Source organism: Cheilinus undulatus, linkage group 4 (genome assembly GCF_018320785.1).
Source record: "Cheilinus undulatus linkage group 4, ASM1832078v1, whole genome shotgun sequence".
NCBI classification, from domain to species: domain Eukaryota; kingdom Metazoa; phylum Chordata; class Actinopteri; order Labriformes; family Labridae; genus Cheilinus; species Cheilinus undulatus.
This window is the reverse complement of record NC_054868.1, coordinates 24,469,398-24,496,139: the sequence shown is the minus strand read 5'-3', so window position 1 is coordinate 24,496,139 and position 26,742 is coordinate 24,469,398. Positions and strand designations below refer to the sequence as shown.

The following is a 26,742-nucleotide window of genomic DNA, read 5'->3' as shown; positions in this document are numbered from 1 at the left end:
CAAAGGGCTCTGGATTTAACTGTTAAGCCAGCTAATCGTGTGCATCCCTATAACGACATAGATATGTGCCATCAGTACAAATGTGATCAAGAGAAACAAACTGACTAATATCTGTATTTCAAACATGTGAATTGACAACATGAAAAAACAATCAAAGAAAGAAAATAGAACAAGGAAAGAACGAAAGAGGCAACAGCTTTTATCTGCAAAGATTTAAGGGGTGGGGAGAAGTACAAATCGATTTAATCCTAGTTATACTAACCCTCGAAGTTACCAATATCTGCTAGGGGCGTGAATGTGTCAATACTTAGAGATACAAGAGACTTTGCTCCTGCAACACTTGGGCTTTATTGCTATAATTTATTTATCTCATGTATGGCCACTGGGACAAGTTATTTTTACATTGCTTGGTTTTACAGGCATGTACTTTATATCCACGTCCAGACTGAAGGAGCAGAAATTTAACATGTAACATGTGCCGGATCTAACATTTAAAATCAACTCAGCTATCCTCTGTAACTGCCTGGTATACAGAGATTCTGGGCAACACTGTGACTTTCCATTTAGCCGGCTGGACCCTCTCATAAACAGAGTATGGCTCGTCTTGCTTTGTTGGATATCTGCTTCAATTAAGCTCCTCAATTTGTTCACAGTGAGTGTGTCAATGTTGGCACAAGTGTATGTGCTGCACAGGCGCAGCTTTCATGTGTGTAATCCATCACTACCCACCACCCCGACTTCCTACTGGCACAAGTCATTTCCTACCCACCCCCCCTGCTTTCCCCTTCTCTCTTATTCTCTCTCACGCTTGCTCTCACCACACCCAGCCCCTGGTTCAGAGGGTTCAGCTGAGGAGGAAAGCTTGCTAACTGTTGGGCATCAGTGACTCACTTTGTCCAACCTCGACCAGCCTCGGTGGACGCACCAGGACATTTCAAAAGAGGGCACAGGTCCAAGCAATGCCATTCTACAGCGCTGGCAATGAAACACCACACTTAAAATAATAATTTGTTTTACAGACTCTGTGGGCATTGTGGCGTTCACTGTGGCTGACTGTGAAAAGCTTATAAAATGTTCTGATGTTGGGAAATGTCCCTATGTAGCATCTAAATTATTTTCTCAATGTTTTTGCAAGCTTAAGATTTACAGACATGAAAAAATAACCAGTGAAAGAGGTTTTTCTTAGCTTTAACACCGAGCTATGAATTATGTTCCCTTATTTCACTGTGGGAAACATCAGTCGGCAAAGACCAAACATCGAACTGTGGGAAGTGTTTTAGTTTGACAAGAAAAAGACAAGAGAGGAGTGGAAAGGAAGCATGGTAATACACAGCAAGTGTTGATGCCAGCTGTCATGATGTGGTGAGGTGAGAAAGAGAGAGAGAAAGAGGAGGGTAAGTAATTGGAGAAATTGTAATAGAGCAAAGAGAGGGCCGAGGATGAAGAAAAGTGTATATGAAGGGCTTATAAGACATATTTGTCACCACTGACACATTATTTATTCAAAGTATCTTCAAGCTACAACAAGACAACCTAAAGCACATCACCTTTAACCTACATATCACATAATATTGTAGGTTACTATAGGTTGCTTACAGTCATCCCAATGATGCACAAAAGTTAGATGGGACAGGAAGTGGAGTACACTGGCAAGGAATCAATGGGAATGGAAGAAAGTTTGTGCAATGAAGTCTGTGTGGACCTGCACAGTGCATAGTAATCAATAAATAAATTCTACATACATTGGTTATAAAACCTACAATTAAAAAAATAGATTTTCCAAGGGTTAACCAATTTACCTGGCGTGGAGGTGATTGATAACACCCGCAGACTTCCTTCTACACGTAAAGCCACATTAGGGGGAGACAAGAGTCTTGAGGAGCGTTCTACAGAGCTAAAAGACTAGCTGCTTCCCCTTAACAGCTTCTCTTTTGTTTGTTATAAACATGCTTCTAATGGAAATGTTGATGTACTAAAATGTAACTTGTGGGGTAATAATTAGTCAGTCATGAATGATTGAGTCCGTCGAACCGGCTCTTTAATATGAAGAACAGAATCTGGCTCTTGTTTGAGAGTCAGTTTCCTTTATCCCATTTTTGTTATTTAATACAAATGTAAAAAGCCAAACTGGTACCATATCAAGAGCTGTTTGGGAGCCAAAATACCAGCTCATATTACTGAGCTCAGCCACATGATCCAGATCTAAGACTGATTTAGCATAGCAAAAAGCAAGGCTGGACAGACAAACTGTGGAAACACAAGCAACTGTGCAAAATCGTGCCAAATTGTACTGAACCAAGCAGGTACTTGGTTGAAAAGGACCACAAATGAATGCTGTCAAGTTTTGAAATTACACAGCAACAGGACTAATCATATAGCAGATATCAGGGCAGCATTATCTATTTTGATATTTTTCAACCTTTTGGCTGGGTTAAATCATACACCGCTGTACAAGGGCCCTTCAGTTTAAAATATGAGACATGATGTGAATGCACTGTATGTTGACTGTTTCTGTGTTTTGCAGTGTCTCTCACCGTAACCCTCAGGCAGGTCAGGCGGTGTATGCAGGTGTGTCCTGCTCATGTAGTTACGATGCCGCTGCGATCGGACCCGTCTCTCCTGGATCCGCTGTTCCCCCGGTGGTCCACTAGCCTCGGCCCCATTTACAGGCGTCATTACCGGCGTGTTCTCATCCACCACACAACTCAGTGGACGCCCTGATGGGCTTGAGTACTCTGAGGCTGGCCTGAGGCAGAGCAGAAAATGGGATATTCATGGATACTCAGTTTTTGGTTTTCCCTGTTGGAGTTTCTCTAACTTTAATCACAGAAGTTTTTAATCGCCTCATTTAGTTCCATTTTCATTTCTACAGTGAGTTTATGACTTCAAAATATATAAGATATTATTCAGATGATTGTTGTAACACAATGGAAATCATTTAAACTTCAAAATTGAAAGAGCATTTTGAATTTTTTCAATGCAAAGTATGTAAATTCTGCCACCAGGGGGCTCTCAATCTAAACAGGAACAAATATGACGAAAACAGCCCAGCGCTGTTGAGCTCTGCCTTTATCTGTTTACTTTCAATTAAGAACTTTGTTCAGTAGAAACAGCACTACAAGCTTTGCATTTACTACAGTAAACCAATGAATCAAATTCTTTGATGAATTTCCCATAAAGAGGAAAAAAGCCACAAATAGTGCCATTCCAGGTTCTCAATGCTCCTTGCAAAGCATCCTAGGAGGCCTGATGAAACTGCTTTTCTCCCTCGATATGAGAAATTTAACAATGAAATTGACTTGTTCGTTTATTGTATGCTGAGCAGCATCCTGGTGTCTACTCAACTTGGAACCGCTTGTTTGCAGACGGTGAGCTTTTGCGAATGAACTTGCAGCCAATAGCAGTGAGTAACAAATCCTGTTACAGTCCTGAAATTTAAAAATTTCTCTGGCTTTGAAAACTGTTGGTAATATTTGCAGTAGCGTAACAACTAAACAAAAAGAAAATATGTATAACACAAGAGTAAACAAGGAAGTGCAACGCTGATGTAAGAGCAGATGAAATGAATGGTCAGCTTTCAGATCTATCTGAACCTATCTGATATTTTAGTCCCATATGAAGCATCCAGACCTCTCAGGTCTTCTGGGACAGGTCTTCAGACTGTTCCTGGCACCAGAACCAGATGGGGCGGGGCAGCTTTAGTTCCTACTCTCCTCACCTGAAGAAACAAACGACTAAAGAACCTGGTCATCTACGTCTGTAAGCTCCTAAAAAAAAAGGTCTTAAAGCATCTTTTTCCCTGCTATATTTCCATAAGTCCAAACCTCTCTTAGATTCATTTAAATAACTTTTAATTCATTTAATATATTTATTTAATTGCATATTTTATTTTAATGCCTTTCTGCTGTCTTCAAATGCTTTTAATGCTGTAACTGTTCTGTTTTTGACACTTTAAACAACTTTGAAATGACTCTGTGTATGAATGGGGCTCTATAAATAAACCTTCCATTCACACATCCATACCTGAAAAGTGCAAAGTGATACATGAGTGTGTTAGCGCTGTACTTGTGGGTTAAGTCGTTGTGGTGACCAGAGTATATATGTACTTGTGATGTCTAGACATGCACGTAAGTATAGAGTAATTATTGTAAAACAACTCCATGTCCTCATTGCACTGAAGTCATGATTATTCCAATGATTAAAATAGAATATCTAAAATGTATAAGGATTTATGAAGCGATAACTTATAAACATTAGAAAACAAGATGGCTTTCTGATAAAACTGTATCTTTATGTACATTTGCGTTTGTGTGAGAGCATGTGTCTGCAACATGTCTGACTGCCGTCTGGCTGTCCCGCGTCACTGACGCCTCGGCTATCTTAGAATTAGACCCTTGTCTTTCAGCCTACGGCCAACTTCCTGCCCCAAAACACTTCCTCCCCCCATTTCCTCTTTTTCCCCCCTCACTCTCGTCCCATCTCTTACTCCACTATTTCTGCTTTTTTTTCACCTGATAGCACTTTTCTCCAGCTTCATCTTGCAGTACTGAAAGATACTGCATTAGATGTGTCTTTAGTAAGAGATGCCATATTAACATAATGATTATATACAACATTACTGAAAGTACAGAATTAATTACCATATAAACCAAGTTCAAACTAAGTTCACCATAACTGCTTCTCCACAGTCATCTCTTCATCTCCATTGGCTTGTCTTCCTCCTTAGCGTCACCCTTCCTGCCTCTTCAAATGCCAAAACACTTAACCTTTCTTTCACCCTTTCCACTAGTCCTACCTTGTCCTGCTTTTCTTACTTAGAGGACTGTAGACGTGTAGTAAGAGTGGGTGGGATGTGTGTGTGTGTGTGTGTGTGTGGGTGGGTGGGTGTGTGTGTGTGTGTGTGTGTGTGTGTGTGTGGGGTCGTCTGTTTGTTTGCCTACTCCCCTAGCAGCTGATATGAGCCAAATAGGAAGGCGACAGTTGTTCCGAAAGGAAAAGGGGCCAAGTTAAATCTTGCCGCCTGACTGTTGGACTGGTTTGTTTAGGTATATGCGTCCATGTTTGCGTGTGTGAATGGGGAATATCTTGAGTCAACACAGGCACAACAACAAACCAACACCCACTCTGACTATTTAATAAAAGAACCATATTTTCCCATAAATTTATTCTAATGATCTACACACAGTACAGAAAAAACAGCAACAACAAAGTTTTAAGGAAAAACAACATTGTATATTAACAAAAAGATGCTGCAAGTGGTGAACATGAGAGCGCGCTAAGCAACGGGCAATCAAATGACAGCAATTTCTGGTGTCCTGTTGCTAAAACAGAGCAGTGATTTGAAGTGTGATGTTATTTTCTGATTGTGACAGCTGTTTCATTCTAAAGAAGTCAGAAACACACCAACACCTCTGCACAGATGTGAAGAAAGATTTAGGTTTTTGTTTGACTAATGCTGAAGATGGAGCTTTCTTTCTGCTGTGTGTTTCTCTGCTCCACCCTCTGTCACAGACTCACTGACTTTAAATACCTGATGGCAAGGACGTTTCATTAAGTTTCGTTAGAGTCTCATAGAGTTGCACATGCTAACTTTTAGTGTCTGTTGCAGAGAGATAGAGCAGAGAGCACATGTCCATAAAATCTTTGATAAAGGCTACATCCTGACCTCAGGACTGATGACAGCATCACGATCTTGCATATATCATATATCATATATCATATATCTATAAATCTCATCAATTTGTCTTTTATTACTATAAACAGAATGTTCACTGTGCAGTGAACCTTTCTTTTGTGCAGGCTGGATATAAGAAAAACATACTGGGCTAAATTCACCAGTTTTGGGTGCCGAGGGGATCATGTTTTGTTGCTGTTGTATCAAAACAGGTATCGATGTAATTTCATTTTTGGTAATATTGTATCAAAATTCCAAACTCTGGTATTTTGACAACTCTATTAGAGTTGCAGAGAGGGGGTATTTGTGCTGTGAAATGGTTGGATACTTCTAGCTTGCTAGAGCTGCAAAAGTTCAATTTGTTGATATGTGTGCTCAGAATAGCAACATGAGCGAGAGTAAAGGTGGGGCTGTCCATAGCGCAGAAGCTGAGCAGACCAAAGACTGATAGCATGTTGAAGGGACAGCTACCTCTCTGCACTCCAGAGCCTTAAATTAGGCACTGAGAATATCACTGGGACATAAGTTACCAAATACAACTGAAAAAAAAAAAAAACTTTGTAATAGGTTAAGGTTAAAGTTTCCCTCCACCTACCCCTCAAATTTTTGGCATCGTCTTCTGATTCATTTTGCCTTCTTAATGATCATATACAGTATTTATGTGGTAGTTTACCCTTTATGGTTTTTTGCAGTATATGTGCAAGATGTACCTGGTTGGTCTCTCCCACTGCGTGGTTCTTGTGATGTGGTTAAGGTACTGTATCCTTCCAGAAGCTGTCCTCCTTTCTTCCCAGCTGTTTAAAAATGTGTGAAAGAAAAGTATCAGCATGAAAGAATATGAGGTCACACTCTAAAATGCAACACTACCAATATTTGGTTCAAAAGAAAAGATTATCACCAGTGGACAGACAAAGCATCCTCTTATTGTTTGTTTTTAAAACAGACGTTGAATTTGGATTGGGAAAAGAATAAATTAAAAACTTTAACACTAAAGAAAAAGTCACATAGAGAGTATAATGATATTCTGAGCTTCTCTTTGAACCAACAGTGTTTTTTACAGAGATTTCAAGGAAAGCAAGGTATTCTTTCAAAAAATGACAGACTAAAAAGTTAAGAGAAAATCTGAAATGAAACTGACCCATCAGGTAAGTCATTGTCAAAGAGGCGGCTGCAGTCCACAACAGGCCCCCCTGATCCAATACGATCTCTGGACTGAAGACTTACTGGAGAGCAAATAAAATGACACAGATCAGTGACATTTTATCCATACTATGCAGCTCAGATAATTAGTTTAAGTTCATTCATCCATTAATTTGTATAAAGGTCTTATAGCATGTGAATTCTATGTCCACTTGTACTCTTAAGACAATAGACAATTCTGTCCTCTTTATGTTATCATTATTCTTATTTCTCCTATGAATCAAATGCAAAGGAAATGATAAACAGATACCTCTGTTTTTCTATCACATTGCCAGAAGGAAAAAATCCACATTCCAATTCAGTGGTTGGGTAATGAAGTGAGCCAAAATACTGAGACAGCGGGTGCTGTCTGGGTCAATTTGTGTTTTCCTAGCATTTAAATTATTTAATGCACCGTGACATCTGGACATGCATTTGCCATTTGCAAAATTATCAGGCCTTCATAGGGGAAAAGTTCCAGCAACACAATAGCTGTTCATTGGGGTCAGTGTTTCCAACCTTGATAAAGATCTGAGCTGCAGAAAAGTGTAAAGAAACACAGACTGACTAAGTCAGTGTTAATTTTGGCAGCTATTTTTTAAATTTAGTCTTAGTCTTCGATTAAAATGTTTATTGGTTTTGGTTACCTTTAATTCATTGTCACTCTTGGAAGTTTTAATCTGGTTTTGGTTGATTAAAACTATGGCTGTCAAGATTAATCACATTATTCACAATTAATGAAGGTCCACTATTGCACAAGTGCACGCATTTTTGTTAACTGCGATTTATCACACACCCTATAGTCCCATTCAACACTTAGTGTAAGCCATGTCAGTGTCTCCCTGAAGCCATAGTGACGTAAAATAAATCCACCATTTAATGTCCTTTACTTTTTAAAAAACTCAAACAGCTCAATAGACAAATCAAAAGTCAGCTGCACCTTGTGATATCAACCATTTACCTTTTACTGTTCCCTTATTTCCATATTAATTTGTTAAATTCATGTTATAATCTAAAATCTACCTATAAAGCAGGTCTGTATCCAAACAGGAAGTCAATTACCCTTAGTTTAAGACAGTAGAAAATGACAACATGGCAAAAAAACAGCAAGAGTACCTGGATGCATAGTCAGTTATTATTCTAATATGGATTATTGATTAAATGACTCATTAAGATCAATGTAATCTTGTTATTTGATTTTTTATACCAAAAACTTTCAAAATCCTTGTCTACTGTATTGAATGACATAGTGGACTTGCCACTGGCAACATGGTGGTGACACCGGCGTCCGGCCAGCCAATCTCCGGTCGCATTTTATGTCTGTACAAAGTGATACTTGAATTTGGATCATAAATCGATTTAGTAAAACTAATGTTATGCGATCGCTGGCTTTGTTAGTTTGAAAAGTCACATATTCTTCGTCTGCCTGTATTTCCTTATGTGACGAACTCGCCTATATTAACATGGCGGCGATGCACGAACAAAACAACGAAGAACACGTTTAGTTCAAGTGACTTCCGGTATTAGAAGATGAGATATGGCGCTCGTCCGACTTCCAGTGTGAAGTGGAGGTCCTCCGATGCATCCAGGTCCCTCTCAAAAACAGTGTTAAACACAAAATGGTGGTATTTTAGAATGTGGTTAAAAAAAAAAATACAGCATTTGATTAAGGCCCCGTCCACAAGGAGATGAATTCAGGAGTATACACAAAAGGTTTTTGTCTTATCGGCCTTTCATCCACATGGAAATGGCGTTTTGGGAGGCCATGAACACTACTTTTTGAAACCGGGTCCCAGTGTGAACAAATTTGTAGCCACAGACATCTTACCACATCTTTCTTAAAACGATTATGTCATACATAGCATAGCCCACTTACACCACATACACCGTAGAACCAAAACAACAATGGCAGATTACAGGATTGTGTCTGTGTTGCAGAAGCTATGGAGCTTATTATGGCTTTTACAGCAAAATGTGATGCTCCTTTACCACCACCACGAACAGAACACATCAGATGTTCTTAAATCCACTGCGGAAAACAACCAGAAGGGCAACTAGCAGAAAGTTTGGGGCAGTTTTCTGCAGTCTTCTTCTCTCTTTTGGTGCATTTCCATGGCAGCGTTACAGCGCCACTTACAGGCTTGGTATATATACTACAGCATTTTCAGTCGTTGTCAGTGGTTCCGTGCTTATGCGTACATTTCCTGAAACAATCCCATGTTGATGGAAAACTTTTTCAAAACGAAACGGAAATACATCGTTTTCGTCTCCGTGTGGACAAGGCCTAACTGTGATTAACCACAGAAATTCTGAGATAGCAATTTAAATATTTTAATTTTTTGACAGCCCAAACAAAAACCGGGAAAAAAAAGAAACAGTTTTAGTTTTTAAAAAAAATCCTTAAAATGTAACCCCTAATTTTTAGTCTAAACTATTCTCTTTGAATTTATTTAATAAGTCAAATTGTAAATACTGGCATGCGCTGAATGCTCTTTAACTTCACCTCAGCTTTTGTTTAAACAGATAATACACTCAGTGGAGATTTATCATTGATTTGACCGTTCAGCAGTCCAGCATTAAAATTTTCGTGTCGTTTTAGTCTCCTTGATGAAAACTGCACTAACTTTTTTTCCCAGAGTTTTCAATCACTGAAGGTCTATTTTCAGCCTGTCTTAAGCCCAGTTCAGACAAAAAAAATTTACAACACTATGAGACGGATTTAAGACCATCACTGGCAACAGATGCAGCTGACTGAAATGAGCTGTCCCAACTCAGATCAAGTGGTCTGATAATGTTACCTGCAATTCAGTTTAACAAGGTGTAAACAGCTGGCTTTAGATTGTTGAGAGCAGATAAATGTGAAATTTGAAATGGAAATCTTGTTTTGATAGGCTATAAGTGCCAACAAGAATTTGTTTAGAGTAGAATATTCACATTCATGCTGTAAAGTTTGGGAATTTTTGTATCAGTATGTTTTCTAAATATCTTTTCACCCCTGCCTCCTCCATCATCTGTGTAAGTAAGAAAACCACGCAGCCCTATATGAGCAAATCAATGAGAGGCTTTAGAAGGTATATTTGTCTGTAGAAAATTAATCATCCTCTGCGAATATCTTTGTAATGACAAGACTGAGCTAGAAAAGCATTTATGCGTTTTCTTGTGCCAGGGTGCAGCCTATGATGATAATGACAAGAGGGATTTGCTGATGAACCACTCTTGTGCACCCACATATGATATAAATGTTACACATTATCATGACGGCAAAAACACATGAAAAAACTGTTAATGTGCAGTATGGTCCCCATTGCACAGACAGATTTATTGTGCAGTGACTTCAGAAATAAATCACTTTAATTGAGTAACTGTGAGAGCTGCCATTATGGAAATGATGCATTGTCTCCTCTAGTCGCAGTAGTGTGAACTGGTCAGCTTTATGAACGCTGTAGAGCAGCCCATTGCATGCAGTTTTGAGTTACAATCTTCCTCGCTGTGAATCTTTGGTCTGAACTCGGCTTTAATCTCATCTTCCTCATGGAAAAATTTAGTCTTGATTTTAACAGTGTTGTCTTAACTGACTTGTAACTATAACAAAACTACTGTTATGACCTAAATTGTTCCCAACCTGGAGGCTGGGACCCCCTTGTAGGGGCACCAGAGATTTTGGGGGGGTGCACAAAGCTGTGTCTGCTCTGAGGTTGTTAACATTAGATTTTGCTCATACTCACTAAAATCGTGAAAAAACACTGATGACTAGTTAGTGCAAAGATATTTTTGTAAAATAACTTGTGTGCATGGCTATTTGGTTAAGATTTACACAATAAATAAATTAAAGCTGATCGTATTTCATGATAGAAATGCATCATTGTTTTTTGTTTGGGTACGGGGGGGGGGGGTAAACTCTTGCTAAATACAAGAGGGGGCACTCAAAAGAAAAAAAAGTTAGGAACCAATAAAGTATGGAAATGTGATGGTATGTCTTTGTGTTCCTTACCGACTATTTGTCCTCTCACAGTATCATTGTCGTTGGGACCGAGCTTATTCAGGTCAAGTCTCTGATCTGCAGGGGGGGAAATGAAACAAAATGTTCAGCAGGCCATTAACTCATCAAGGAGCCAGGCAAATGAATAACCTCAAAACAATCATAGGTAAAATGAGCACACAAGCAAAGAGAAGAGCCTTAGATAAAAGACAGATTTAAAGTAGAGATTTTAAGAGGCTGCTGATTTCAGCTGATCTGAAATCCTCTGAACGAAAATGCAAACTTATACAAAAGTTGTTTTATACTTCTCATAAAATGCATCTAATTTAGGAAAACTGCTTCAATTAGACACTAGCTATGTTTATATGGAGCCTGTATTTATTTTACATTGGTTCAAATCTCAATAAAAATGCTCCATAAAAGCATCTAAATCAGATATAAGCCATTGCATTTTCAGATGGCTGTATAAGAGATGGTCAAAAGCCTTGCACCAAGTAAAAGATTCAGTGCGATTTATTCCTTGCTTGGGCCTTTGTGTATTTTTTTAGGTTGACTGAAAGCAGTTTGACAACTGGAGCACTGACCACATGACAGATTTACAGCTTTAGGTGGCTGATTTAGCGTGCGCCAAAAGATATGGCTGAGTGGTTGTTTGCTTCTGAAAGTCACTCCTTGAGGCAGAAAAATGCATGATGTTTTCACTCTGTGTGCACATCACACAGCTGTTCTGATTAAATGCATCAGCGCATGTAATCACTAGACCATAATAGATTGCAGCATCACATGTAAACACTACTGAAATGTTCAGCAGGGCTGATTTCATCAGAATGAGAAAAATGTCCATGGAACTGCAGCTACCGTAAAATATGGAAATGTGGGGATTAGTGATATAGAGAAAATTTTAGGACACAGAAATGAGAGAAAATGATAGTCTGTGCATATTTAATGTGATGAAAAAGACAAAAAGGTAGAGGTGGCTCTGGAATTTAAATTGTTCAGTTGCTGCACATTGTTCATGAAGGGAAACAGACAACCATGGCCTTGGGTCAAACAGCACTGTATCATAAAAGACTAAGAAAACTCAACAAAACAAACTGTACAGGCTACTGTATTTGATAATTGCTTAATTTTTTTTTTTATTAGCTGTATTTCTCAAGACCTTCCAAGAGGATAGTAAGACCAGAAGGGGCAAGGACCCTTAGTCCGCATGCTCAGATGCACGCTCTGTGTCCAGATGTTTAGGGTTATATATTGCTGCTTTAGATATTTAACTTTAAGCTTATATCTGCCAATCGCAGTAGCATGCTGATAATGTGCATCTCTACCACAAACTCATGCAAAGGCAGGTCGAGAGAGTAGCTAAAACCATCTTCTTCCCACAGGAACGCTTTCAGTGTAGTTCTTTGCTCTTCTTTTAATAAAGAAATGTTAACAATTTCTGATAAAAACGGACTCTATGCTATAGCTTTATCCAAGCTAATTGCTACTGGGGTCGCCATTGTTTACCATCTTGCAGTACAACGGCATCACACCCGTAGATACCACCCCATTCACCTCAAAGGAGCTGACTGGCCCTTCAATTCTCAGACCAGACACAAATGTTTCAGCTTGGAGCGTTACAAGATGGATCTGCCTGATGACAGACATGGATTCTGGCCAGTGTATGGATTCTTTTTTCTTTGCAAAATATAAGTACATTTGCAGCCTTGTCTATTTTGTGCAAGAAGATAAAAGTGTGGAGACACAATCTAGATCTAAAGCCTTCAGCAGTGCTGTCGTTTCCGGATCAGTAAGAACTCAATGCTGGTTCAGCACAGGGTAGCACTGCTAGACACAAACAGCACAGAAACACAACCCAGGAAGACTCTGAACAAGATCCAGACACAGATACATGCAGCAGCCTCTCCTACACATATCCCCCAAGGGGAAATTTGTGCTGACCAGTCCAGCTGACCAACACAAAACTGCTCTAAATTAGTGCCTATTAGCAAAGCAATCCTTGGTATGTCTGCTGGGAAAGTGTTCCTGCAGGGGCTCTGGCTTAGTTAAAATTAAAAAATAAATCTTAATCATATGTAAGACAGAATGTGAGCATGTGTATGTGTGTGTCAGAGTGTAGTTAGAGAGTTGTGCAGGAGAGGAAAAGCCAGAGAGAGTGAGAGAAAAGGAAGATGAAGAGATGCCCTAGTTCTCTGTGGGCTTACACTAAAACCACAGTCAGATGATTTTATATGCATGTAAAATGCCGTGTGTGTTTGTATGTATGGACCAAGTAAGCCTTGAGTACCCGGTAACCTGTTTTGTCAGCAGACTCTGCATGCGTGTGTGTGTGTAAGAGAGAGAGAGAGGGTGCATGTGTTCCGGATACATGTCTAGACTAAACAGGGACGGTCTAAGCCTTACATGACTGGAAAAGTAAACAGATTTTCCTCTTGAATCAGAGATGCGGGAAGAGGAGAGACTAAGCTTTAAAGGGATATTTTGGTATTTTTGAAGTCGGGTTGTTAAAGGGTACTTGGCAATAGTAACGGTATTTGCCTCCAGACATTTCAGTCCACCTTGTCCCTTTAAGGAAAGCACACTGGGTGCACCTTCAAGAAAGCTAGGCTATACATCGCTGCGGACAAGTACAGTTGCATCAGGTAATTTAGTGAGTTCAGGTAAAAATGAGCCAAAAAACAATTCTGGCTCAGTTGTACACTATGTCAAAATTTTTTTGAAGTGTTTTATTCTTCACCCAGAAAACCTCTGCTTTTGGAGCCATCATGCAACACAACTTTCGTTACCTGGTCTTCCACCTCAGTGTACTGTCATCTCCTGATTAGCTGTTTTGTTCTGCAGGCATTGACGAAGACAACAATAACAAATTAAACTAAAGGTAGTTTAATAATTTCAGTTTTCCACTTCAACACAACGTTTTTATCAAGTTAACATATCGTGCCGACTGTAGCAGCTGAGTGATTGACAGACGCAGGAGACAGAGCAGAGAAGAGCATGGGTAAACTAGGGAGAGAGAAACACACAAAATGACGCAGAATTTGTCGTTTTCTGATTATTTCACAGAAGTTACACTCAAAATAACTCCTAAACCAAAAATATTTAACCCTCGGATCCTACTTTGTCTGTTTTAAGGACATTCATCATTTTTTTCATCATTTTTTTGAGTTGATAGTCACATTTTAATAGACTGAGCCTATAGAACTCGATTGACACAAAATAGCTCCATCCATCCTTGTTTGTCTAAAATCGGACACATAGACTTCCATTAAAAACATGTTTTTTGACTGTGTGTCTATGGCACCAAAACAACTTAAAACAACTGTTTTATTGCAGTCTTTCGATCACCAGGGATCTAAACTTCACCATTCCAAAGTGATCCAGCAGATCGCGCCAGTGCACCATTTTAACCCCTGCGGTAACGCAGACATTGTTTACCTTCCATGGACTCAGACCGTTCGGAGCGCTATTTCACCCACTAAACATCATCAGAATTAAATGAACCGATTCATGCAACTAGATATGTATGTCTGAGAGTGGGCTACATGTGTAAGGAAAAGTTTGTATGCTCCTACGTGTGTGAGACGTACGCTCGGGTGAGAATCTGTGTCTATGTTTACAGCAGGATATGCCATAAGTGGAGTGTTTACAATTGAAAATGTTATCTCTGAGTTTTGCAGTCTGAGACTAAGAAAGAGTGACATTTGGACAATTTCAACGTTGCCCTCACTTCATAGCAAGTGGGTGGACATGCATGAGTCCTTTCGATCAATAGGTAAAGTATATATCATATCTCAAAGAAGCAGTAAATTTATATATGTGCTTAATTGGCATATTTGTGGTCACAATTTGGTTAGAGGTGGAAATGCGCGTTCCTAATTCATATCCTACATATTTCCTCTGATTTTTTTATGCCTGTACATAAAATAAACCTAACATGAACAAATGCATTCGCTCACATATGATTTGGTAGAGGACGAGGCTCGAGAAAAGGATGGTAAAACTGGCGCCCTGATAGACTCATCTGTTCAGCATGGACGCTAGCTCACTGAATCCAAGTCATAGGTATAGTGTACAATAAGTGGAATAAAAAGGGTCTAACATTGAATTTTGTTTTTGTTTTATTTCTTTTAGTAGTCAGGGTTGACGTTGTTGAAGAGATCTGAAGCAGTGAAAGTTAAAAAAAAAAAAAAAAGAAAGAAAAATGAGTATTTTATTATTTTATTTACACCTTTCTGCATGTCCGTGGACAAACAAGGACAGATGGAGCTAAAATATGAAATTTGGCACTACAGAAAAAATTTCAATGCATCAAAATCAATTTTACTACTCATCATTGGCATGGCCCAGACTCTATTTATTGAAAAAAGTTTTTTTTTCTAGATCATTTTCTATGGGAATTATGGTGTTTTTGTGTTTTTTACCATAAAAAATACCAGTAACATGGTGTACAATAACTGGCATAAAAAGGGCGTAACATTGAATTTTTTTAATTTTTTTTAGTGGTCAGGGTTGAAGTTGTTGAAGAGATCTGAAGCAGTGAAAGTAAAAAAAAAAAAAAAAAAAAGTTCAAAAATGATTATTTTATTAACACCTTTCTGCATGTCCGTTTCCTGGACAAACAAGGACAGATGGAGCTAAAAATTACGAGGGAGCGAGGGTTAACTCGACAGAAAGAGTGCAAAGAGAGCAGAGTGTCTGTGTTGAAGAGGTGCTGTCAAGTGTCACTGCTCTGCCCTCCATCAAAGCATTAACTCCATTCGGCACTGTTTAATTCACCTGTCGGCAAATACTTTGTATTAAGTCCCTTTATCATTAGATTAAAATATACACATTATCATCAATGTTACAGACAGATAGGAAATACAGGAGAGAAAGGGGGATGTCTTTTGGTCTTTAAGCCTCAACCTGCTGACTTTTTTCCCTTCATCTTGGTAAAAAACACTGCATGCTGTCTGATATATGTTAGTAAATTACACAGCAAGGACTGAAACATATGATTCTGCTAATAGTTATTATAAATTCAGACAAAACTATTTTCTGAGATTATTTTGTAGGCTATTTAATTCTAAAGAGTTATGGTGCCGTGAAAAAGGAAATACGGTTATAGGGAGTGCACGTTGCTCATCTCTGAGTCAGTTGTTAATTTGGTAAAACATGATAACTCTATAACCAAAAACACTCTCTGATTTTATTTACAAATAATTAGGACTATCAAGAATAGTAATATTAATTGCAACCAACCAAGGTCCACCATTTGTACATCAATTTGTATTTTTTAGCACACTTTGTTTAAGCCATGTCAACATCTTCCTGCAGCCACAGCGAAAATAAGTCCACCACTGCTCCTTAAAGCTACATTTCACTTAAAAAAAACTCACAAACAGCTAAGTGGACAAGTCAAAATTCATCTGCACATTGTGTTATCGAACATTTACCTTCTTACTTTCCTCTCATTTTCTCTTCAATCCATAATAAATTCCTTTCCCTGTGGTTAATCAATCTACCTATAAAAGCAGGTCACTATCCAAACAGGAGTTCAGTTACCCTTTGTCTAAAACAGTTCAAAAATCCACAATGACCAAATGCAAAATATTGCAATCTTAAAATTAGATTAAAAGGAAGTTTCAATCAACTGACAGCCCTACACATGCTTTACAAAAACATCATGCAGAACAATGTGAGCTTGGCATGAGTTACCTCTGCATGGGTGTATGCATGCATGTAAAACTGCACTACAAACAGGATCCTAATCAACGTGAAGAAATATATAAGGTTTAAACAAGGGACACCTCATCGTGCATTTCCGCACATAAAATGGTGGGGAGAGAGTGAATGAGTTTGCAGGTTCAGATGAGGGGCAGAGTACTCAGAGGTTTGTTTCTGCAGTGCTGAAGGAAGTGGAGCTCGGTGCAGAGCCAGACAGACTTCTAGTTAACCAGACAGTCAATGCAGAACCATCGTCTGGGTTGCAAGAGTGTCTGTATGTCAGAGTGAAAGACTTCTGTTTTTTTTTTTTTTTTACCTCCGCCAAGGAGGTTATGTGATCAGATGGGTTTGTTCGTTAGTTAGTTTGTTAGGTAGTTTGTTATTTTGTTCGTAACATAACTCAAACTGTTGTGGACGGATTTTGATGAAATTTTCAGTAAATGTCAGAAATGGCATAAGGAAGAAATGATTAGATTTTGGGAACGATCCGGATCACCGTCTGGATCCAGGAATTTTTTAAATTATTCTGTTCTATTGGGAGATAGGGCTAATGGCTGAGGTCACTACTACTTTACACCAGGAGATGGCGGACATGAGTAACTTCAATCCAGCATTTTTGGGTGTGTTTCTATTAAAAGTTTTGGAGTTTATAGTTTGAAAGACACACACCCGGTCGAGGAGACGAGTCGGAGCGTAACAGAGAGAAAGACAGCGAATTGTAGCGAGAATGCTCACAATGCTGGGAGGAATAGAGGAATATTCACCCTCTGCCATGACTTCCAGTCGTCCGATGAAACAATGGGTGCATCTGTTGGCACCCGTAATGAAGCTAATGCTTTGCCTAACCGTGTTTCCACCCCACCGGGAAGGGAGTAATCAGCAAATGCTGTGGTGGGGGGCACATGGGGACGGATCCAGGAATTTTTGAAAGGATTCTTCAGGTCTGCGCTCTCCGAGTGCTTTTCTAGTTTAGATATATTTTTGGGCTTTTCAGTGCCTTTATTGGACAGAGGAGGACAGTGGATAGAGTCGGAAATGGGATGAAAGAGGGGAGAGACATGAGGCAAGGGACCTCGGGCTGGATTTGAACCCAGGCCGCCTGTGTACATGGGTAGCGCATTAGACCACTAGGCCATGTGCTCCCCGAGTAAATGGTTTTTGTTTGACTTTGTGTTTGCTTTGGACAACAAAATGAGCCATGATGAGTGAGAATATGACTTCTAGGAACAAAAGCATTTTCAGTAAGTCTTTGTGTGTGTCATTGCGTTTTCACTTTTATGTCTGTGTGTGAGCATCTTGGTCAGACCACAGACTGAGATCTGTTCATGTGTCTGCTGCTCTTAAAACAAGGACAGTGGGATAATGTCAGAGAGCATGCTCCTGTTTCTGTGATAGAGTATAATTTCTGCCATTTTGGCTCTACAGTAAGTGGCCGTTCTGGAGCCTATATGGAGCCTATAGTGTCTGTGTCTGGAAACTGTGGGTAAATCTAAAGGCAATTTCTTCTGCATTCAGTGGGGTAAAAATATGGCACCAGGCTTCTATGTGTGTCAAGGTCCTTTATGCAGAACCACTGACGCTGTTGTGGTTTTTGGTGGATTAGGGAGTGAACTTTATGACCCAAGAGTGCCATTTAGCAGCAAATGTAAAGGCTCTTGGAGCTTTCTCTGAATTCTACTGTAAAGTACTTAGCTTGATAGTAAGGCTTGCTTCAGTGTAAATGTCTCTTACGCCAACTCTTACATATATGGAAGCATCCAACAATGCATTTTGGTTAAAAATGCATCCAAGAAATGAAAATTATAGTCAAACAAACAACTCCTAAAGTGGCTGTGGGGCGTGACTGTGTAGAATGGATGAATGGAAATGAAGACAAGTCTGGATTTATATAAAGGGTAATGACACTCATTGTGGTAGTTCTGGTTCATGTCTGACTCTCTGACTTTAAGACAGGTCAGGAAGATGGATTAAAGGAAAGAAGAATGAGGGGAAGGAATGTTAATTTGACAGCAAGTAATCCAGTTTTGTGTATGTGTGTCCATATCAGCAGACTGGTGCTGCAAAGGAGACAGACGAGACAAACAAGCATGTCTCCATGTGGGGAGCATAAATCCAAACATGTGCAGCAGTCTTCAAGTCATCATTTGAGAATGTTTGTGTCTGAGCAAAGTCATCACTTTTTCTCCATTTTTACCCACAATCATCTGGGATTAATTCTCTGGTCAGCCAAGGATTATCACAAATCATGTGCCAAACACTACATAAATAAGTATACCAACAGGACTGTGCCTCAAAGATAAAAAAGCTACTTGTTTCTTTGAGAGGAAGCTGCATTGCTGCAAAATGAATTGTGGCTATTGATTTAGTCCCAGGTGGCTGATTCCTACGTCAGGCAGTATTTCTGATAAGTGTGGCCTTGAGGAGTTTTAGTGTATACTGCCCATAAATCTTCTGATGATGAATGGCTGGCAAAGGAGCAGCAGAATGTCTGTGAGCTGGCAATGGGACAGCAGTGCTGTTAAAAGAGCAGCACACATAGTTGCAGGCAAGCTAGTTATCAAACTGCTGCAGCAAAGGCACAGGAAAGGTTCACTGACAAGAAGACTGGATCTGCCCAACTATGAGTCCTGAGTTCAGGATGTGTTTTAATAATTCATCATTTAAGTATCATTTAGTATATCCACATGACTGTTCACTAACAAACAAGACTGCCATCTTAGGATGAAGAGCATGGTAAACATACAGAAGGAGTATGGAGTGATTATTCATTAATTTAAATGTATTTAACAAGGAAGAAACTCATTGAGATCTCATTTACAAGAGTGTGGCTAAGGAAGGTGGCCAAAAATTGAAAAAAGTTACAAACTAGAAAAGCACTCAGAGAGCGCAGACCTCCGCCATTAGCCCTATCTCCCAATAGTGAAGAATCCTTTCAAAAATTCCTGGATCCAGACGGTGATCCGGATCACTCCCAAAATCTAATCAGTTCTTCCTTATGCCACTTCTGACATTTCCTAAAAATTTCATCAAAATCCGTCCTCAACTGTTTGAGTTATGTTGCTAACAAACAAACTAACTAACTAACAAACCCAGCCAATCACATAACTTCCTTGGTGGAGGTAACAAGAGTCATTAAAACATAAAAAAACAGATTAACGAATTCTTGAGTCATAGAGCAGTCAAAAACATCTAGTGCCTGATGCATCCTACTCTTCTACTGAAGTGGATTAGGGCCATTTTTGATGGAGAAAATCATTTTGGGCAAGTTGAGATTAAAGTATAAATGACAAGAACAAAGTCGAAATTTCGAGAATAAAGTGGAAACAATTTGAGATTAAAGTCGAAATGACGAGAAAAAAGTCGAAACTTATTTTTACCGACAGCGGATCATGGACCCTGTGTGTTTATGGGGCAAAGGGAGAGAATCTCTTTGTTGTTAAATCCAATAATGAGGTATAATTTCACATATTCATTGATAGGCATAATGCATACTGTAAAGACAGGCACGATTCTCTGTTATTGTCTTAAATACTCATACACTAATAGGAGAGACAGAACAGCGCTCGTCTTCCTCTCCGTCTGATCACCTGTAGAGACGCACAGGTGACAGACCTAACCTCGGTAATGGGAGAGTGAAGGGAGATTCATCACTCGTTTATGGCTCACTGTTTGTTGTGATGGGATAGACAACATCAATATAAACAACTCTACTGACATATCTGAAGGGAAGCATGGAGGTGCTGCATGAAAGCAGCAATGAAAACATATGGGGATTTTTATTTCTAAATGCCATATAAATATGTAATGTACATTGTGTACATGGCGCTTTGCAGGTAACATTTTCTTACACAATACTGTTAACTAGTTTACAATTGACAACACATCACAGAGTTCCTTTTATGCCTTTTTAACATGTTATCACTAGCAGCAACTTGTCTATGATCAATAAACAAGAGATCAATCTCCCTTCACTCTCCCATTACCAAGGTTGAGTCTGTCACCTGTGTGTCTCTAGAGGTGATCAGACGGAAGAGGAAGAGAGACACGAGGGCTGCTGTGCTCCTGTTGATGTATGAGTATTTAAGATTTTAAGATTTTTTTCTCGCCATTTTGACTTTAATCTCGAAATTGTATTTCAACATTATTCTCGAAATTTTGACTTTTTTCCTCATCATTTCGACTTAAATCTCGAAATTGTGTTTCTACTTTATTCTCGAAATTTCAACTTTATTCTCAAAATTTCGACTTTATTCTCGTCATTTTGACTTTAATCTCAACTTGCCCAAAATTATTTTCTCCATCAAAAATGGCCCTAATCCGCTTCCGTATCCTCCAACACTTTAGTATACTTAAAAAAATATCAGAGACCAAGACACAAATTTTCCTGCAGTGGATTCCAAGCTGCACAAGCAGCATATCCAAAACTCCTTTTACTAGGGTAGCTCAGTTACAGCGAAAATCAATATTCTGATTATTTTGATTGGTATTGAGATCAAGATTATAAAACACAGTTACTCATTATTTTTAACATCAGCATCACAAGCATTTGTCTAATCTACACACTCTTAAAACTTTTTAAAAAATAAAAAAGGAACATAAATGAATAGAAATGACAAAGAATATGTACAAATAATGCTATAAAGTAACAGCTAAGAAACAAAAAAATACAAAGGTATTTCAATAGATCTAACAGGTAAATCCGAGGAAGAAACTGGAGCACACGAATCACTTATAGCCGTTTAATCAGGCAAAAAGGACTAACGTTTTGACACATACTGCGTCTTCATCAGAGTCAAACAGTAATGGTGCGGTTTGAAAAATGTTAACACCCTCCTCATTACAGAGTTTCAACTCTGATTGGTTGTCAGGGGACTGTGACAGCACTCATATCTAGCCCTCTATTCCTATCAGAAATACGCGAACAGAACTAACAACAAATACATACAATATATACAATATATACAATATACATAGACAGACATTTAGTGAAGATAAGTTAACTAAATGCAAAATAAAAAACAGACATTCTCAAATAAATACTCAGTTGCAGCTTCAACTTCTTTACATACTAAGTCTGAGGCCTAAAAGATAGCAACTCATTAATCAAGAACCAAGGTATCTAGAAGATGATAGACCCAACCATGTGACCCTGAGCGTAAAAGAAGGCAGCGTCAGTGGGGTTTTCTTTGAGTTTGTAAACATCTTGATGCTGTGTGGTAGTAAAAAAATAAATAAAATTGTTGAGTGTCATTTGCACACAAAGGAAAAATTGCATTGGGTACATTATGACCGGTACACTATGATTGATATAAAATGTAAATAACAGTGGTCCAAATACTGAACCCTAAGGCACGCCAGACCTGAGACTTGATTGGACACCAGTGATGTGATTATAGCCAGCATTCAAAGACATGGAGGTTGCATTCATGCACACATGCACAGGTACTTACAGCCAGTGTCTTTGAGTCTGTTAATGGCGTTTGATAAGAGACGCACACAGCCCAAGAAACCTGCACCCTGCTTTTTGTGGATCTTCTTGTGGTTCCATACACTGATGGTTATCGAGTCTGCCTTTCCGATGTATCTAACAAGAAAAGACAAGGAGCAAAAGAGAACAGGTCACTACAATGATGAAAAGGACTAATTCTTGGTTAATACTTCCTGGCAAATGTTGCATGGATGAATATTTATTTGAATCAGAAACTAAAGAGCACAATTTAATAAAATTTTACAAGATAAACAGACTAAACATACAACAAAGAATAGTGCAACTTTAATTTCCATCTCCTCTAACTACTCCTTTCTGACAGTAAGAGAACGGTGCAAGCAATGAACTTTCAGACTGTAATGAGGCAGATTAGCTGATTTTGAAGTGTTGTGTGCGTTTGATTGCATGTTTGTGCAGATTTAGTACAGCTGAGGCCAGTCTAGTCGTGGTTGAAGAAGAGAGGAAGTCGCTGTGATGTGCTTCACCACAGTCTGAGACCCAGACAGCTACCACAGTAAACACACAGAGTTCAACAGTAAAATGCACAATCACACACTCGCTGACACACACATAATTACAGGCCAGCTGCCAGCACCGATGCCAAGCTCTACAGTACGCTGTGAATCAGGAGTGGGGTTTCCCTACTAAACACATCAGACATAAATGTTGGATAATTGTTGCACTAAAATCAAATTACAACCTGTGTGGGAAGTAAGACTCTTCAACTGTCCAGAGTTTCAGTTTCTGAAAATGTGATCAGGATGCTGCAGCAGAGGTTATCTGCATTTATCTCAGCATATGCTGGTGTGTCTGAGCCAGAGCTTTGTTCGCCTTCAGTATCAGCTGTTTTTTGTTACTGCGCTCACAGCACTCTCAATAGGAAATAGTCAAAGGCCCAATGTTTGGCGTTAACACTTCTCCTTCAACAGCCAATCAAAATCAAGACAGGGAGGGATTTGCTTAATGTTATTAACTTTATTGACAACAATGGTAAGGGAGAACTAATCTGATTCAACTCCGATTCAAAGGTACAATTTCCAGGTTTAGAGCTGCTACCTAAAACAGAACATGATTCGTTTACATCTTTTCTTTTTTACATTTCCTCAAATAAAGGAAAATACTGAGTACAGAGCGCAATCTAAAGCTGACCAAATGTACACCAACATACCAAAGGAAGCAGAAGTAAACTCTTGTCACCTTGCAACAGTAAGCACAGTGAAACTGAAGTTGTCTTGTTGCGCCGACAACCAGTAAGGCTTTTATAAAGGAATTCAACATTTCATCCTGAGTAAAAGCACAGGGAGCAAAAAGCCAATCTGACCTGCTAACCACCACTAGGTCAATAGTTAAACTAAAAGAGTTTTAAACTGGAGGACCAAAGAGAGACCTACAAACTACCATGAGTTCATGATCTTTCAGCTGGGTTTATGTGTCCCTCTACATTCTTATTCTTTGCTACAAGGACTTGTAGAGAAGCAACTTAAAACTAAAATGATTTTATGACACTTAGTTAACGTCATTTAATCCAGGGCAGGATAAATGACATGTGGGAAAAGACCCCTCTTCCTAAAGCCGGAGCCTGAAGATGGGGGTGTGGCAAGCTGGCAACTGGCTAGGCCCACACCTCCATCTGCTTTCTGCAGCATGTTAGCCATTTCCTGAACCAGAGGAAGAGGGCAGGGGTCGCTGAAGGGAAACACACTCCTCCAGGAGGGTGGGGATCAAGAAGAGGGCAGAGAATTATGTTGAAAAGGGTAGGGAGCTGAGGCAGATGTCGACATGTCACTGAAAGCAGTTTAAAACAGCTGTGTGAGTGTGAAAATGCCAGTCCGCAAAGGAAAGATGCATCCGTTTGTGCAAATATTACATATATTTACCATAATTCTTTTGCTATTCATATGTGCAGCCCTGACTCTTCTCTTTCCATCTGCTTCTATCAGGCTGTCTTTTCCTCATCTATTCTCCTGTCACCACTGTTTCCCTCCATCTCACACCACTTTGTAAGCTTTCGTTGCCAGCAAGTCCTTTGGGGTGACTGCTCCATGTAACAGCCTGTCGACACGGTTAAGGGGAAACTTTAAAGCAAATAGCTTTAGTTTAAACAGTCCTGCCATCATCTCAAGTAAAGAGTTTCATAGGAGTACTTGTGGTTGTCATGTTTAAGACTTTGTATGCAGCAGCCTCTGGGGTCAGTGGACCATAAACAACCAGATTATTTTTGCTGCTTTTTAAAAGTAACTGAATGATTTGTTTTCTCTTGCATCCCTTTTTCTAATTTCTGACCATTCAATTAATCATACATAGTGTTTTTGTTATTTTGAATTTTAGCTAGCACAGAAAGGAAAAGAGGATCTTCCAATAAGGAAAAAACTGTTGAAAAAAAAGTCTTGTGCCAGTTTTTAATACTGTTAATGTTACCAAATTTTCCTGCCGTATACGGCATAACTGCCAGGCATCTAAAAACCACAATACACAGATAGAAGCAGGCTGGACTGTATGCACTCGCAAGCACAGTGAGCAGAGCATGCGCCTCTACAAAAGTTTCATTCAATCCTTTTATAAAATGAAATCTGTTTTTCCTCTGTTTCTCTGCATAATAGCGCACTCTCTTTGCCCCATCATCCAGAGGTAAAATAAGAAATTATGATCCAAAACTTTTACTTTCCTCTGCTTTTTATATAGATAAGGATAGGATGCAAACATGTGATAAGATTGAAAGATAATGGGATTTCTCATTTTAGGTGAAAAATGTCCTGAAGATCAATATTTATATATTTTTATTTCATTCAATAAAACAAAAAAAAAAACAATTCATATTCAACGTAAAAAAATCTTTCACTTTGAATGAAAAGGAGCAGAATGAAGAATAGTCTTATAATATCTGCCCCATTTTCACAAAACATTAGATCAATAAGCTACATAGACAGAGCAGTGGCTCCAATGGCATAATCCAATACTGAACTGGAATTACCTAAAAAGGTGCCTCTGAAACTTTTAAATAGTTTGTGTGGCAGCTAGTGGAAAAACGATCTGCAACCCAATCAGATCACCAGTCCCACCCACATCCCTCTCACTCATGCATGAGTTCAGGCCACACACATCTGTATATCGATTTAAAAAAAAATGGTTATGAGGGTGAGAAATGAATGTACTGCTGAGTACTTTTCAAAACCACTACTTTTACTTTTACTTAAGTACATTTCGAGGGAATTATTGTACTTCACTACATTTATAAAAGCATCAAACTGAGTAAGAAAAAAAAAAAAAAAACACTAAAAGCCAAACTGAGGGGGGTCTAGCTTTCTTCCTGGCCAGAAGTTTGACTACAAGAGAATGCATTGCTTGGCCCTTGCAACTTTCAGCTGAATAAACTATTTGTTTCCCTCTTATTGTCTCTTCTCTTCATTTTGTCATCAACATTTCTTAAAAGGAGGAATGGGCCATGTCTTATCGTTTGCGATATACCACGAAAAAAACTTTCCATGATGAGAAAACAGCATTCACTGATAATAACGATAAACTATGGTTGATGACTTATGTGTCTGCGACCATGGCGTACACATACCTCATCAACTGCGACGCACTTGAAACTCACATGCAGAAGCATAACAAACATGGTGGAAGGCAGAGTTGAAACAGAGGTTGAGTTTGTTGCTAAATGAGGAGCTACCTCAATTATCTGGAAATGGTTTGGTTACAGGAAATCAGACGAGGAGCAGACAACGGTAATTTGCAAAGCGTGCTTTGTTTCACGATCCCCTAATCCTCTGTTTTACAGCAAATGACGCACCGCCCCCACCGTTTACACGAGGAAATGACGGAGCGATCAGTCACTTAGAAAGATATGAGTAATAAACTTGCATCTCATGTAGATTTTCTATAAAGTTAGCATAATTTAACATTTACAACAACATACAATGTCCATAATATGATAGATAACATGATGCACGTTTATTTTTATCAGCGCTGTGGGTTCTGTCTTTTAGGTGCATAGGTGTCTGTAGTACACACCTCACAGACAGACAGAAGTGTATGATGGAGGGACAGATAAATATTAAAGCACCATACTGTATGCACTATATTTGAAAATGTGACTATTACTACCACATTATAAGCTTCAGTGTAATTATGCATCATGGACTTAATCAAACTTAGCTCAAAACAATTTATCAAATTTACTTATTTTTATATTTATCAATTTAACAACAAGAGTTTCAATTTGGACTTGCAGTAAGTGACTTATCTCTGTGAAAACAAACATGGTGGTGCCTGGCAGCTCTGCTCCACTGAAGGAACCTCCAGACTTAAAAGAGCATATCAGACTGCATTTTGGATTTAAACACTACAAAGACAGAGGCAAACTGGACAAAAGAGGCCATATCCAGGATGGGCCACATGGAGGTAAAATAGTGATGTAAATAGTACTATTTTAGGGTCAATTTTTAATGCAAACCCTGATATTTTTCATAATGTACCAAGTTGGAACACTCTTTGTACCATTTCTATTGAATCTCTTAAATGTAGAAGCACTATAGTTTTCTTTAACTAAAAAATCCCTACATGAATCGATTTTGAATCGAATCGGGGCCTTGAGAATCAGAATTGAATTGATTAAGCTAATCAGTGGCAATACCCAGCCCTAATTTATATGTAGCTGGTGTAGTTAAGCAGCCCATTTTATATATTTAACCTAGCCAAAAAGGTTGTGTTGAATGG

General features: G+C 38.9%; 1 protein-coding gene across 2 annotated transcripts in view; it reads right to left on the bottom strand.

Annotated features, from left to right (window-relative positions):
* Positions 1-26,742, bottom strand: part of LOC121508118 (E3 ubiquitin-protein ligase SMURF2-like) — a 98,358-nt gene that overhangs the window by 27,252 nt on the left and 44,364 nt on the right. For both annotated transcript variants that reach the window (XM_041784657.1, XM_041784658.1), the window contains exons 4-8: positions 21,989-22,122; positions 10,845-10,910; positions 6,813-6,897; positions 6,385-6,468; positions 2,535-2,746 (exon numbers count right to left, since the gene is read on the bottom strand). In XM_041784657.1, the coding sequence (XP_041640591.1) occupies positions 2,535-2,746; positions 6,385-6,468; positions 6,813-6,897; positions 10,845-10,910; positions 21,989-22,122 (581 nt within the window). The remainder of the gene's footprint in view (positions 1-2,534; positions 2,747-6,384; positions 6,469-6,812; positions 6,898-10,844; positions 10,911-21,988; positions 22,123-26,742) is intronic.